This window comes from Antedon mediterranea, chromosome 9 (genome assembly GCF_964355755.1).
Source record: "Antedon mediterranea chromosome 9, ecAntMedi1.1, whole genome shotgun sequence".
Lineage (NCBI taxonomy): Eukaryota > Metazoa > Echinodermata > Crinoidea > Comatulida > Antedonidae > Antedon > Antedon mediterranea.
This window is the reverse complement of record NC_092678.1, coordinates 11,673,912-11,689,782: the sequence shown is the minus strand read 5'-3', so window position 1 is coordinate 11,689,782 and position 15,871 is coordinate 11,673,912. Positions and strand designations below refer to the sequence as shown.

The following is a 15,871-nucleotide window of genomic DNA, read 5'->3' as shown; positions in this document are numbered from 1 at the left end:
AACGGGGTAGTCAATAGTTTATATATTTCACGGATACAGTTCCCTTTTTCTATTTTATAGCGAAAATGTATAATCTATTAATTGTATTTAGATGCATCTATGCCTAAATTATTAAATGATTGCATTTGTTATTATTATATTATTACTATAGCCTATACGTTTTTTGTGCGAAATACCTTTTGCAAAATGACACCAACCTCACACCAATGTTGTGTGCAGTCGATAAACAAGAGATATTGTTGGACTGCTAATGAAGTGAAAATGACCGTATAGATTTAACAGAAAAACTGACTTCTTTGCCGTTGGACGCCGTACAGCACCTGTAATCAGAACGGTTAAGCAGGTTTCGCCTATAAATTATTAATCTTATATTAAAACAATCAAAAAAGCAGTGAGATGACAGTAGCGATTTTCACAGTGTTCAGGCAGGTTTTGTTGAGATTAGGTTCCCGGTTCTAAACGATTACCTTCTAAACACCAGGAACACCTGTTACACAGTGTCGGTACCATATGCCTTCATTTTGTGCTTACCTTGTTGGCTTATCCGATACTGTTTTAACGGCTCATTTTTAAAAGGATAACGCACACATCTATATATTTATATTATTGTTATTAGTTACTTGACATAGAAAATAAAAGCATAGAAATGGCAGAGAGAAAGAAGAAATCGGAGAACAGCAGTTCAACAGAAGGTTCTGACACATCGAAAGAAGGTTTGTCTTCGTCAAGTCCTCCATTGATAACATCTCGAGATCTATTTAGCAGGAACCTGCAGGCCACTATAACATACTGTAGTGTTTTTTGGAGTTTTGGAATGTGTGTTGCTCTCTTAGGGCCAACATTGTTGGACCTTGGTTGTCAAACAGGCTCAAAACTAGACTCTATGGCTTGGGTGTTTCTTGCTCAAACTCTTAGTACTTTAGTTGGATCAATGATTGGAGGAATTCTTGTTGACAGGTAAGGAAATTTTAAACTGCGCAAGGAAAAAAAAATGTTATACCAACTTTATTCACATCACAAAAAAATAAATAAGAGAACAGAAAAAATTCAGTCACTGTTTTGCTAACATCAAACACAATTTTCAAAAATGTTAACCATGACATTTGAGTTGATGCAAAAACCTATGTATAATTTTTAATTCATACATATTTTGTCCAGTTTTAATTCTAATTTCACTTGACGTGATTATTGGTCATATGTACATTATAATGTTGATCCTCCATCTAAATAATATTAATACATTAATTCTAATAATTTTGATGATGAGTATGTAGCCATAGCATGTTGTTAGCCATGACATCCAGTAGTTGAAGCATTTCTTGCTATTCCATAGCATGTTGTTAGCCATGACATCCAGTAGTTGAAGCATTTCTTGCTATATTCCATTTTTTAAACTTTTTTTGTATTAATCATTCAACCTTAATTGATTTTTATAAATTGTTTAATATTAAGATGATTAAGTTTTCCTAGGTCAAGCCAAGACATTGTGTGGACCAAAGCCTTCTTTAGTTATACACCAATAGTCTGCTTTACTTGCATTGTGTCATAGGTATCTTTGTACAAATATTTTAATTGTACCAACTGTTAAATATTTGAACAAAAACCATTGATCCTGAGTTAGTGAACAATCATGGTGTAACAAGATATATATAGATATATTTGTGACAGCCTGCCATCTGCAATTTATTAGATTTATTTTGGCAGCAACTCTATTAATTCTAGGTAAAATTATCATGTAGTTTTAAAATGAAGTGCTAAACATCCATGTGTCTATAGGGCCTGTTTCTGCTGCATAAAAATAACCGGTTAAAATCGGTTTAAATAAATTTTCTTGGGAGCAGAAACAGGACAAATTTGTGGTAACCGGTTAAAAGGCAGCGCAAAATAACCAGTTAAAAACTGCACAGCAGACTATGTGTCTGTACGATGTAATAAAAATATGGAGTACTAAAAAATAAAAAATATATCTTATTTTATACCGGTATAAAATACAATAAAATATATTTATTTTTTATATACCGTGGTATAAAACTATGGTATATTTTATACCATATTGTTTAGTACACCGTTTCTGCTAAAAAAAACTTCTTGGGTGGTCGTGTTTGTATACCATATTCTATCCACAAATTTGGTGGCCGGGAAAATACGGTATACAAAATACGGTATTTTTTTTATGAGCGCTGTATCCGCTGCCAAAAAATACTGTATACGTTATTTAAAAAATACCATATACCGTATATTCGGTGTATAAGTCGCACTTTTGACACGCAAATTTGACCTCTAAATTAAGGCTGCGTCTTATACACCGAACATAAATGCCTCACCCACACATATCGTCACCTCGTTGTCTAGGCCTGAGTAGGCTAGGCCTAGCTACAGTGTACTAACGTAACGGCAACCTGCTTCTGCCTAGTTTTCAAGGCATTTTAGCGTGAAGTTATACTAAATATGATGAAAAGATTTGTTTATTATGGAGCTGTTTTAGGCGCTCCGATAAAATTTCATTTGTAAACGTTTACGATTGGAATAGTATTTATTTATAGTTATACGCACGACCGCCGTACCCCCAGCGCAAGCCCTTCTTGGCGGCCACATGTACGGTATTCGACTAGTATATTCTCCAGGTGATTATAGCATGGACCTAGCATACACACTTCTCGGATACATAGATACACTAATCGAAAAAACGTGCGCCCTCTCGAAATGATCGAGTGAGGCTAGCCCACACACGTGCGTGTTACACACACGGTCATGCACTAAATAAAGGACGCCGTTGTAGATATAACAAAATATATTATTACAATAATATTGATTACAATTTAAAAAAAACATTGTTTTGATGAAATATAAGGTGCGTCTTATACATCGACGATATAAAAAATACCAATATTTTACTCTCAGTCAGGAGGTGCGTCTTATACACAGGTGCAACTTATACACCGAAATATACTGTATGTTATTTACTTGGCAGCAGAAACATGGCCTATTATAGTGCAGAAAGTAGGTATAGAATTCATCCCCAAGTGCTCATAAATTAAAATAAAGACACTTTAATTGTAAGGAAACTGCCAATGAAGTCATGATGATCTAGAAGATGGTGATGTCATTTTTATTTCATTTTAATAATGAATTAACCTATACTATATGACATCACCTACATACAACCTATATTCAAGTGTAAAAGGATCCTAAAATCTCATCATTTATAGGAGTTTTCTGAAACTATTCACAGTCTAGTTACTTAAGGCTTCCCACTAGAATGTAACACATGCAAACTATTCACTGTCCCCACTAGGATGTAACTAGGGCTTTGTAAATCATTCCATCACTTAACAAATGTACAGTTTATTTAATATTCATAGTTTGTTTTATCATTTCCATTCTTGCGCCGAACAACAGCAAAATCTGTCACAAAACTATAGCAACATTGATGAATGACGGCCATAACTTTAATTTAGGAAAGAAGAAAGCAAGTTAAAGTACGGAAATCTTGTAAAACTTGCTAACAAAATGTTTGAATTTGTATTGTCATGGAAAATGACCATTTAAAAAAAAATTATGTGAGCTAGTGAAGCGGACTATTTACAACTCCACTCCCAAAGACTTACTAATAAGTCTTTGTCTTTGTAGAGCATCTTGTGTATATGTTTGTCTTATATGTTCTAGTGCAGTATATGGAGAGCCATCTCGATAGTGCTTTGCACTCATGGCAATCCTCAGGCCGCTGTATTCTCATGTATTGTTGTGCCTAAAAATTGAATAAAATAAAATAAAAAAAATAAAAATAAAAATACAGTATAATCATCTAGAATGTTGAATTTTAGGAGCATGGTTTTATCGCATGCTGTGATGCACATGTAGCTTGCAACGACGTGTTGGTTTCACTTTGGCCTTTATGGTACACTCTTAAATTTGACGTAGTATTTAGGTAGTGAATAAAAAAGACATTAGAAAATACTAAGTAATATACTTTATATTAATTATGCTATAAATAATATTATTAGAGTTGGCAATCTGAGTTTCGTATGGTCATTTCCATTGTTTGCTGCAAATTGGACTCTGTAAATTGGGATTCAACAAACTGGCTTAGAATCGTAGCACCACCCCTATTTTCTCCTCTGCTCTGGATATTCTTGTGATGAGATACGTTATCTCTAATTTCAATTCAGTTTTGTTTACTTTGGTTTTTGAAATAACAATCAAGGAATTCTATTCAGAAGAAATGAATGGTATGGAGGTTAAGAAGGTTTGTCATTCATTCATAACTGTTTACTTTCAAAACACTATTGCCTCTAACATACAATTTACACCTGCTTAGATTGAAAAAAATAATGTTGAAATTGAAGATTTAGTTTAATAGTTCAAGGTAAAGCTGTAAGAAAGTCAAACTAGGTAACAACTAGACAGTCTAAATGTCCCCACTTTGGATTTGTCCGTTCTACAAATTTTTGCTATTAAATTATTACTCCTCCGGCCCTACCCAACCTAATATCAAAATATAATTGTAATGGAAAGGTTTTAAAACTCAATTCCAAATGCTGTTGCTGGGATTTGAATCGTTCATCAACCATGACCAGAATGTGTACTGGCAAGGTTTTTAATAACTGATATGTGTGGGTCATAGGTACCTGGGCTGGATATTTCTTCTTTTTATTAAAGGATGCCAACACATACAGTTTGTATTGTACAGTCAACTACAAAGTATGGGTGTGAGTTTGTATAGCTATCAGTAATCAAATAAAGCTCTGTCTCTAGGTCTGACTATTGTATTATTAATATTATTTTATGAGATTGATATTAACATAATCTTGAATTGAGGATTAACATAATTGTGAACTAGTAGACCGCGTAATTTTTGATTGCGCACCGTGAAAACATAACCACATCGATTCCTGGCCATAAGGAATATACTCTGAAAAAAAAATGGACTTAGCTAGATGAAACTGATGCCAAGATAATTGAAGGACAAAAAAGTGTAAGGAAAGAATAAATAAACTAGATTTAATTCGTCACTATGACGAATGATAGGTTATATGCATTGATTTAAATAGAGATAAATTTTAAAAGATACAGTATATTGATTGATTGATTGATTGATTTTCTCAGAATCTTTAATTATTTTAATATATTATAGGATCTTGCTAACGGGAATACAATAGCCGGTATCATAATCCGATCAAAGATCCCTCTGCGTATAATGTCATAAACCACATTGTTACATAAGTAATAAAGACATTAATAATACATTTTATATAGATGTCATTATAAATTACGTGTATAATCTATACACTAAAAAGTAAAATTGAACAAACAATATGGATAATAAAAAGATATCTTATTTCGTTTCCCAAGGTGAGACTCGATCTCGGTACCTTGAGTGCCATAGACACAAGCACAGACCACCGAGCCATACACAACTGACTAAAAGTTGTAGAAAGATTCCTCCGTGTATTTACTATGCAGTAACCACTTTGGTGCAAATAGATTATTACATACCGCAATGAATTATAATTTTTTACAATGATGACATCTTTAAAAATTAAAAAAAATGATGCACTGTCAAACTATATACTTTTAACTTTAATATATGAACTTCTTAAGGAAGAAAGTTAATGTTAAGTTTGTTATTTCGGCCTAAGAAAATGTTATAATTTGTTTGATTGTCGAAATTAATTTAAAAAAATTTAATATGCCATTAATCACTTTTGACGTGCTCGTATAACGCTGTTTCGAGTTGTAAAGTGAATAAAATATGATGATATTATTAAAGAAAGGTTATACAACAGTAATCTGACAAAAACAGTGCGCATTGCGCGTGCCAAAATCTGTGCACGCATGGCAATTTTGTAAACGCTTAAAATTGCCTGAAACGTACTCTAAATTGATCGAAAATAAATTCTGACAATTTTGAACATTTTAAGCGCGCGTACGCATGCGTTATATGCGCTACGCACGTAATTGTATTGCCATATGATGAAATATGACCTGAAATTTATGAGACTTACCAAATTTTGTTTAAAAGTGATTCATGCTTGTGAAGATATGATTACAAACGTGATTTCGTTAAATCGCGCGTAAACCGCGTAATGTTTGATTGCGCACCGTGAAAACATAACCACACCGATTCCTGGCCATAAGGAATATACTCTGAAAAATTGAGTTAGCTAGATGAAACTGATATCAAGATAATTCACGGACAAAATAGTGCTAAGGAAAGAATAAATAAATAAATAAATAAATAAATAAAGATTGTGACAGAATCAAGAGGTTATATGCATATCATGCATATAACCTAACTAGATTTGAACTCGTCACGATGACGAGTTAGGCTATCGCCCAGCGCATCGTAACATGCACGTGCTATTTATTAGGCTTAGTCTACAGTAGACTGCATTACACAACGATTGTACGAACAGCATAGCATTGATCAAAACCGTTCAGTAAACGTCAACAGTTGGATTTCTGATTTTAAATTTTAAAAATGAGTTTTTGAATATTATAGTAAAAGAAATTTATAATAATTTTGGTCACATACCCAGAGATGTGGAACCTTAAGATTTGAATAGCATAACAAATGTGTCTCTTTTTAAAACATTCTGTGCAATGCAGAGTATATTTAAAATATATTTATTCATTTAAAAAAAAAAACAAGCTAAGAACAAAATTAAACTAGATAAACTTTAATATAATGAATCAATGATGTTGAACCAGGTCGACATAACCGATATAATTTCAGCTGACAGATTAAGGTCTAGATAATGAAGAAGATATAAATTGAATGAAAAAAGTATTGCAGATGTTCACATATCGACCTAAATTATGTCATATGTATTGTGAAATAATGCATTTATTATAATTAATGTCAGGCATACAATAGACTATTATTGTAATCTAATAAATAAAATAAAACATTATAATATCAATGCATATAGTAAACCTACCTTTCCTGGCCAAGTGGCAATTACTAGGTAACGACATAAGAAAAAAAAACACAATGTAAAACATTCAAATGATAATTGATGTTTCTAAACTATATGTACTGTAACTGTGACCGATTTTGTGTTGCCTTAATATATTGTCTCCTTTTATAGTAAGGCTATAGTTAGAGTGATAGCCTATTGTTATTGTAAAAAATATCATTTGTTCTGCTCAGTTTTTGTTGGTCGCAGATATGGAAAACGGCGATAGTTACGTTGTAACTTGGCCAGCAGATGCCCGTATATATGTAGTTGTGCAACAGACTTTAGTTTAATGAAAATATGGTCGTGTAGAGTAACTACGCATGATTTTCTGAAATTCCTAAATTTTCTATTTAAATTCAAAACTATGTAACACCCTTTTTCAAATGAAACTTGGACACACTTATGCTTCATGTCAAGGGTCATCTTCCTGTATCATCAGTAAAACATTGGTTTTTTTTCGCATATGCACGTTTTGAAAGTTAAAAATGCTCAAAATCAATTTCTAATCAACTTTATACACGTTTCAGGGAATTTTAAGCATTTCACATTTAAAAAAAAAAATTCCTGTTGCACGCGCTTTTGCGTACTTAGCACGTATGCAGCTTAGACAGGCCGTTTTTGCACTTGGTTGGATTGGTATATGTATACCTTTTATGATAAGTTCCTTTCCTTTTTTATGAATTATGAATGTAAAATAATGACACATGTGCACGTCAAATTCGTGCGCTTAAAAATGGGTAATTTTATGCAAATTTGTGTAAAAATATGCCTATATTCAATCGATTATAGCTCTCCAGGATGGCTGGTGCCCCCTATTTTTTAAACTTATAAAATACCGTAAATCTTCTAATAGTAACCCACACTATAATAGTAACCCACCTTCTAATAGTAACCCACTACTCTAATAGTAACCCACCCTCTAATAGTAACCCACCTTCTAATAGTAACCCACCTTCTAATAGTAACCCACCCTCTAATAGTAACCCACCTTCTAATAGTAACCCACCTTCTAATAGTAACCCACCCACCATCTTATAAGTCAATCTATAATAATAACCCACACTCTAATAGTAACCCATGGGGTTAATATTAGAGTCACAAAAAATATTGACAAAATTACATTATGAAGACTGGTTGTTTATGATGCAGCCTTATATTTGAAAATAAGGCGATAATGCATGTTGATCAAGGGTTTTTTAGGTTAACTGCTATCTAGTTTGCACAGGTTATACTGTGAAATCTGTCAATTTCTTCATCCAAAAAATGTCAAAATAGCAGAAAAACATTCATATATTGTCTTCTTTTATAGTTCTAATTATGTTATAATCAATATCAAGTTGTTTGCTATCTAAAATTTTCTCAAAAAATAATATTTTTCACAAATTTTTCATAAATTGTCTCCTTTTATAGTCTAGTGATCTAATCAATATTAATTGGTTTGAAGGGGGTTTGCGTGAGGTTTGCACAGTTTAGCAATATCAGTGTAACTGTACCATTACTTAACAATTGGGCCGCCCTCAAACACGTTGCTTAAATTATTAGAATTGACTTATTATTCACACTTTTAACTGTTTAAAGACGAAAACAATTATCGCAATAGGTCCATATAGATCAAATAATATTTATTTTTACATAAAATGTAGTGTTTGACCTTAAATTAGGTAAAAATCTAATGTCTTTTTTAACTTATAAAATGCACATTTAAGACAAGAAATGACCTGGTTTAGTGTTTTTAAAGTTCTATGCATTATTTTACGTGACGTGAAACATTGCAGGTATAGTGTCTTTAATGGTATGTGCTAAAAAATGGAAATGTGACGCAAACTAATTCAAAGACATTTTAAATGCTTAAAATGGCCTGAAAATTTACTCAAATCGTTTTGTTTTATGTACAATATATATTTTTTATTAATCAGATTATTAAAGCAATCTATTTTTGAAACCTCATATTGCAAATTTGTTGTTTTTCTGGCAACAGAAGCTTAAGAAGAAGAAAAATAAAAAAAACAGAAGTGGTTATAATTCTGAGTAATAATTTCAATATACTGTGCCATACATATACATTTAAATACTATGATTCTGAGATAGACTCCATATAATAATTATTCAATATTGATTAAACACCCAAATTTACATACTATTTTACAATTAGATATTATGTATATTGATTTATTGGAAACAATTATTTAAAATTCTTTCTAAGGAATCATCTCAAAGTAATTGACAAAAATACATATTTAATATAAATTGTTGTAAATGCTATAGCCATTTTATTCCTAGTCAATATAAATAAAACCTTTAGCTTTTGAAGAAGAATACAATACTGTATTCATTCGAATAAACGCCCGGGGCGTTTATTGCTAAGAAGTGTTTTTAGAGGGCGTTTATTCGAAAAAGGTGTTTATTTTTGTGGGTGTAATATGGTAACATGTATAATCAAATAAATACCCCTTAGATTTAAAAAAAATACAACACAATTAATATTGATAGTGATAAATACAGTTAAAATACAACACAATTAATATTGATAGTGAAAAAATACAGTTAAAATACAACACAATTAAAATTGTAAACCAATTGCTAACTAGACATGAAACTCGTCACTTTGACGAGTTAGTTATCCGCACCACGACAAACGCCACGTGCACGTCATACGTTGGAATATTGCACACAGATAAAGATTATGGCATTATGACAAGAACTGAAGAATATGATATGCTGTTAGTGCTGAATTCTGTCAATTTTGTGTCATATAGTATATACATGCAAACAGTATAATCTGTATACATATTACATACAGTGTAGAATAGGTGAAATTACGGGACCCGCCATTTATTCCAATTTTTAACATGGCGACGGTATCAAAATGAAACACTTAGATAGCAATTTCAGAAGGAAATTATCTTAGGAACAACATATTAACGTGTAGAAGAAATTTGAATACGTAAAATATAGATGCGCACCCTTTTAAATGTGATGAACTATTACGCAAAATATAAAAATACAACTTTTTTTATTCAACTGGCCATATGATGACGTCACAACATCCGATTGGCAAAATGTTTACATGAATTCGTATCTACAATCCAATTGCTTCCAGAAAACGTTTTAATCGTGATTATCACATTTTATTCTTACGAGCTATTACAGAATAAAATTTACTGTAAAGATGAAATTAATGACCCACGTAATTAAAATTTTTAGGCATGATGACGTCATAAAAATTAAAATATTTTTATCTCATGCTAAAGAAAGTTGATTGACCTACACAATGTATAAATGTAGGAGAAAAAGGAAAACAGATAAGCGTGATGCGCTCCATTGAATGTGATGAGCAATAACGAAAGAGACAAAAATCCTATATTTTACATTCGTGTGGCCATACGATGACGTCACAATGTTTTTTTAGCCTTATCGATGCATGATCCGATATCTACAACTCATCAACTTCTAGATTTTGTAATAAAAATAAACGGTTCACGGTTTACTTTAGAAACTATGACTGTTTAAAAAAAGACAAAATTTTGACGATTTTTTAAGCTTTTTCATAAAAAACGCGCATGAAATGTTTAATTCAACGTGTTCGTGTGGCGTTATTTAAATTGGAAAAGGTCTAAATTGTTTTCAAAATTACTAGGAAAGACTTGAAAAATATAATTCAAGAAAAAAAAAATGTTTTTAACGCTACGTGCGCACCGCGTGCGTAAAAAATTGCGCGCCCGTGGGAATTTTTGACATGCTCAAAATGACAAGAAACGCATAAAAAGTTGATTAGAAATTAATTTTGCGCATTTTGAAATTTTAAATGCGCGTGCGTGCGTAACTTCTTGTGAAACATGCCATTTCTAATCCGTAGAAAGTTTGCCCCTGATATGACTTAAATTTTGTCAAAGTGTCAATACTAAATGACTTTTGGTTTTTAATCTATGATCAATCATTGAAATTCATAAAATTGCGCGTAAGTCACGTTGCGCAACTATGACGTCATTCAAAAATAGGAGGTGCACAACTTCACGTAAATGCCCATATGTTGTCAAAGTTATGAAATGTTATGTTTACACATTTTAGAGAAACGCGATCCACAAAAAGGAAGGATGGAAAGAAGAATAATACAGAAAAACTAGATTTGAACTCGTCACTTTGACGAGTTCGGGTTATCCGCGCATACGCAACATGCACATACTTTAAACTATATGAACCTCGACAATTATTATGCCATCCTTTGACATGAAATAAATATGTTTACAGTGCTGAATTGTACCTATTATGTAGCATACACCATATTACAGTATTTTACAGAATAAACTGTATATATGTTATATACAGTGTAGCATAGATGAAATTACGAGACCCATCTTTTAAATCCTATTATTAACACGATGACATCATCAAATTGACATATAAAGATAACAATGTTAGAAGATAATTATCTAAATAATTACATTAAAACAAATTTTAAGAATTTTGGGAACGTAAAAGTGAGATGCGCTCTCGTTTAAACGCAATGAACTTTGACGCAAGAGATGAAAATATGACTTTTTGAATTCAACTGGCCATATGATGACTCACAACATCTGATTGGCAAAATATTCACATCAATTCGTATCTACAATCCAATAGCTTCCAGAAAACGTTTTAATCGTGATAATCACTTTTTAATCTGACGAGCTATAACAGATTGAAATTTACTGTAAAGATGAAAATAAGTGACCCAAGTTATTTACGTTTTTAGACATGATGACGTCATAAAAATTAAAATATTTTTAATTCATGCGAAAGATAGTTGATTGACGTAGACAATATTACAATTTCGGGGAAAATGGAATACGTATAAGCGATATGCGCTCTATTTAATGTAATGAGCAATAACGAACCAGTCAAAAATCCAATATTTTACATTTGTGTGGCCATACGATGACGTCATAACATCCGAGGGGTAAAGATTCTGCATGAATTCATATCTACAACATATCTGCTTACATATTAAATTATAAAAATTGGGGGTAACGGTTGATCCTGAGGAGCTATAATAGATTAAAAATAGGCATAATTTTGACAATATGTTGTCACTTTTGCAACTAAAATGCGCGCAAATGGTATAAATCAACGTGTTCGTATGACGTCATTTTAATTTGAAATGATGTCAATCTTTTTTAAAATGACTAGGAAAGGCTGGAAAATCATAATTCAAGAGCAAAAAACATGATTTTCATGCTCCGTGCGCATCTTACGCGTAACATTTTTCGCACGCGCGAGAATTTTTGAAATGCTTAAAATGTCATGATCAGCGCAGAAAGTTGATTAGAAATTAATTTTGCGCATTTTGAAACTTTAAATGCGCGTGCGCGCGTAACTTCTTGTAAAACATGCCATTTTTAATCCATAGAAAGTTTGCCTTTGATATGACTTAAATATTCACCAAATGTCAATACAAAATGACTTTCATTTTTTATCCTATGATCAATCATTGAAATTCATAAAATCGCGCGTAAGTCACGTTGCGCAACTCTGACGTCTTTCAAAATATGGAGGTGCACAACTTCAGATAAATGTCCATATAATGACAAAGTTATACAAAAGATATATTTACAAGCAATAGGGGATATGCTGCTCACAAAAATCAGGGAAAGAAAGAAGAACAAAGATGATGAAAAAAAAAGATATTTACAATCACATGGGTTATCCTGCAACTAAGTTGCGGATAACCAAAAATGTTGATCTCATACAATAACAAGGAGTTATCCGCTTGGTATACCAAGCGGATAACTAATTATTCTTGGGGTTATACAGTATGCTATCAGAAAGCCATGGTGTACCTTATCTAATTATCAACTTTAAAGGTACATGATGGCCACAACTTTTAAAAATTATTATAATAATTACATATATTTTAATTATTTGGCCTATTAAAAAAGTGGTATTGGCCATCGTTCTATAGTAAGTAGGTAAAGTACTGTTCAAATGCCTTGTAGGGCTCCTTAGACGTGCAAAAACACATTATGTTTTTGTGAACAAGTCATTTATACAACATAAATATTTTAGTAAATTGTTTTTTTGTCCCACCTGAAAACAAAAGCAATGTATAAATGTATTCAAAAGTATTGTGAAATGCACAGAGTATCCGGTACAATTACACTAGAATTGTGGAGAAAAATCTAGTTAATCAACTTAACTCCCCTGATGCAAACTTTACTATATATTAATATACAATTATTCATCATAGTCAACTGTAATTACTTTATTCAGTAGAGTATACAGTAATACAAATATGAGTTATAAATCAGCTACAAATCTATTTAAACACTTTTAATTTACATATAATGTAAAAAAACTTGCACATTACTTCTTCTGACAGTATTCTTATTATATTTTAGTTACATTGCTGTTTCTGTGGACATGTTCTGTTAGTTATTTGGTTAGTATGTTAGTATGTTTCAAATCTTAGCCTATACTGTATATTCCTGTTTTTATTATTATTAATTGCAACTACTATGGCCATTAATATGGAAAAATAATTAATTACAGAATGACTACAATATTTTAGTCATCTTTCTGCGTAATTTATGCTTCATTAAACCTGATTCTTACATTTTGAACTTTGTATTGTAACCATGGTAATATGATTCAAGGTAATATTTAAACAATATAAATTAAATTTGAACACTATTAGACTAATTAAAAATTGTATTTTTTAAAAGCATTATTACTATTACGCAATACTGAATAGATTTAATTTGCTGTAAGAATTTTATTTGAATATACACACCATGGCGTTTATTGATCGGGAGGGGTGTTGGGGAGGGGTGTTAGGGAGGTGTTTATCTTTTTGGGTGTAATATGGTAACATTTATAATCAAATAAATTTGTTTTTAAATATGTAAAAATGCAGCAAAATACAGCGGATCAGGGAAGGGAATACATTTGTGTTAACAGTGCTTTTTACTACTGTATTTATGTTGCTGGTTACTAAACACAAGTAGGCCTATAGAGTAGAAAAATTTACATTCTTACACATAACATGTCAATGACCCTGTTATATGGTGACGATTTAGGACAAAATTCTGGGCCACAAAACAATTTTTTGAGGGTTGAACAATGATTATTTTTTTTGTGTATATAATAATTTAAAAGATGAATACAAAGTGAACATTCTTTACGTAGGTTAAATTGTCTAGACGTTAAACTAGCCGCACATTTCAATGGTAAATCAAATAACTGGTTATTAGGTTATATGCATTAATGCATATAACCTTGATTCAGTCAGGATCTTTATTTATTTATTTATTCTTTCCTTAGCACTATTTTGTCCGTGAATTATCTTGGCATCAGTTTCATCTAGCTAAGTCAATTTTTCAGAGTATATTCCTTATGTCCAGGAATCGATGTTGTTATGTTTTCACGGTGCGCAATCAAAAATTACGCGCGATTTTACGAAATCACGTTTGTAATCATATCTTCACAAGCATGAATCACAATTAAACAAAATTTGGTACTCATAAATTTCAGGTCATATTTCACCACATGGCAATACAATTATGTGCGTAGCGCATATAACGCATGCGTACGCGCGCTTGAAATTTTCAAAATTTATTTTCGATGAAATTAAAGTACGTTTCAGGCAATTTTAAGCGTTTAAAAATTGCCATGAGTGCGCAGATTTTTGCATTTTTAGCGTTAAACATTAATGCGCACTATTTTTGTCCGATTACTGTTGTATAACCTTTTCTTTAATAATATCATCATATTTTATTCACTTTTCAACACTAAATTGCGTTATACGAGCACGTCAAAAGTGACAGGCTACGCACATGCAAGTTAACAAAATGGTGAAAATATGCTAAATTTTAGAATTAATATATATCGTCAGAGTGCTTGGGAACACCTATTTTTTATTTCATTTTCTTGAAGTGTATGTATCATATGTATGATTTATTATGAAATTAAAAGTCATCATTAATTGCATATTAAATTTAAAAAAATTAATTTCCACAATCAAACAAATTATGACATTTTCTTAGGCCAAAATAACAAACTTAACATTAACTTTCTTCCTTAAGAAGTTCATATATTAAAGTTAAAAGTATATAGTTTGACAGTGCATCATTTTTTTTAATTTTTAAAGATGTCATCATTGTAAAAAATTATAATTCATTGCGGTATGTAATAATCTATTTGCACCAAAGTGGTTACTGCATAGTAAATACACGGAGGAATCTTTCTACAACTTTTAGTCAGTTATGTATGGCTCGGTGGTCTGTGCTCGTGTCTATGGCACTCAAGGTACCGAGATCGAGGCTCACTTTGGGAAACGAAATAAGATTTTTTTTTATTATCCATATTGTTTGTTCAATTTTATTTTTTAGTGTATAGATTATACACATAATTTATAATGAAATCTATATAAAAAGTAAGTAATGTCTTTATTACTTATGTAACAACAAATGTGGTTTATGACATCATACGCAGAGGAATCTTTGATCGGATTGTGATACCGGCTATTGTATTCCCGTTAGCAAGATCCTATAATATATTAAAATAATTAAAGATTCTGAGAAATCAATATATCTTTTAAAAATTATCTTTATTTAAATCAATGCATATAACCTATAATTCGTCATAGTGACGAATTAAATCTAGTTTTTCATTGTATCTACCGATTAAATTGCATTCCAATATTGGATCAATACGCTGTTATTTTGAGCCATAATATTTCTACTACCAAAAAATGTTGTACCTTGTTTATATCCATTACTTGCTCAGCTGAAACAGTTTTCAGAGTCGGATCCAAAGTTCACCTTGAGCCAAAAAAAGGGTACTTTTTACTTGATGGCGGCTAAACTGATAAGTACATTAATGCGGTGTCATCGGTCAATCGTATCCCTGCGGCAAATTAGCCAGAGTTTATCCAT

General features: G+C 31.5%; 1 protein-coding gene across 1 annotated transcript in view; it reads left to right on the top strand.

The window, feature by feature from the left end:
* Window positions 1-268: 268 nt before the first annotated feature.
* The window catches only part of LOC140058720 (major facilitator superfamily domain-containing protein 4A-like), a 77,546-nt gene continuing 61,943 nt past the window's right edge, over window positions 269-15,871 (top strand). The window contains exon 1 of the mRNA XM_072104436.1: window positions 269-957. Coding sequence (XP_071960537.1) covers window positions 647-957 — 311 coding nt within the window. The 5' untranslated portion in view covers window positions 269-646. The remainder of the gene's footprint in view (window positions 958-15,871) is intronic.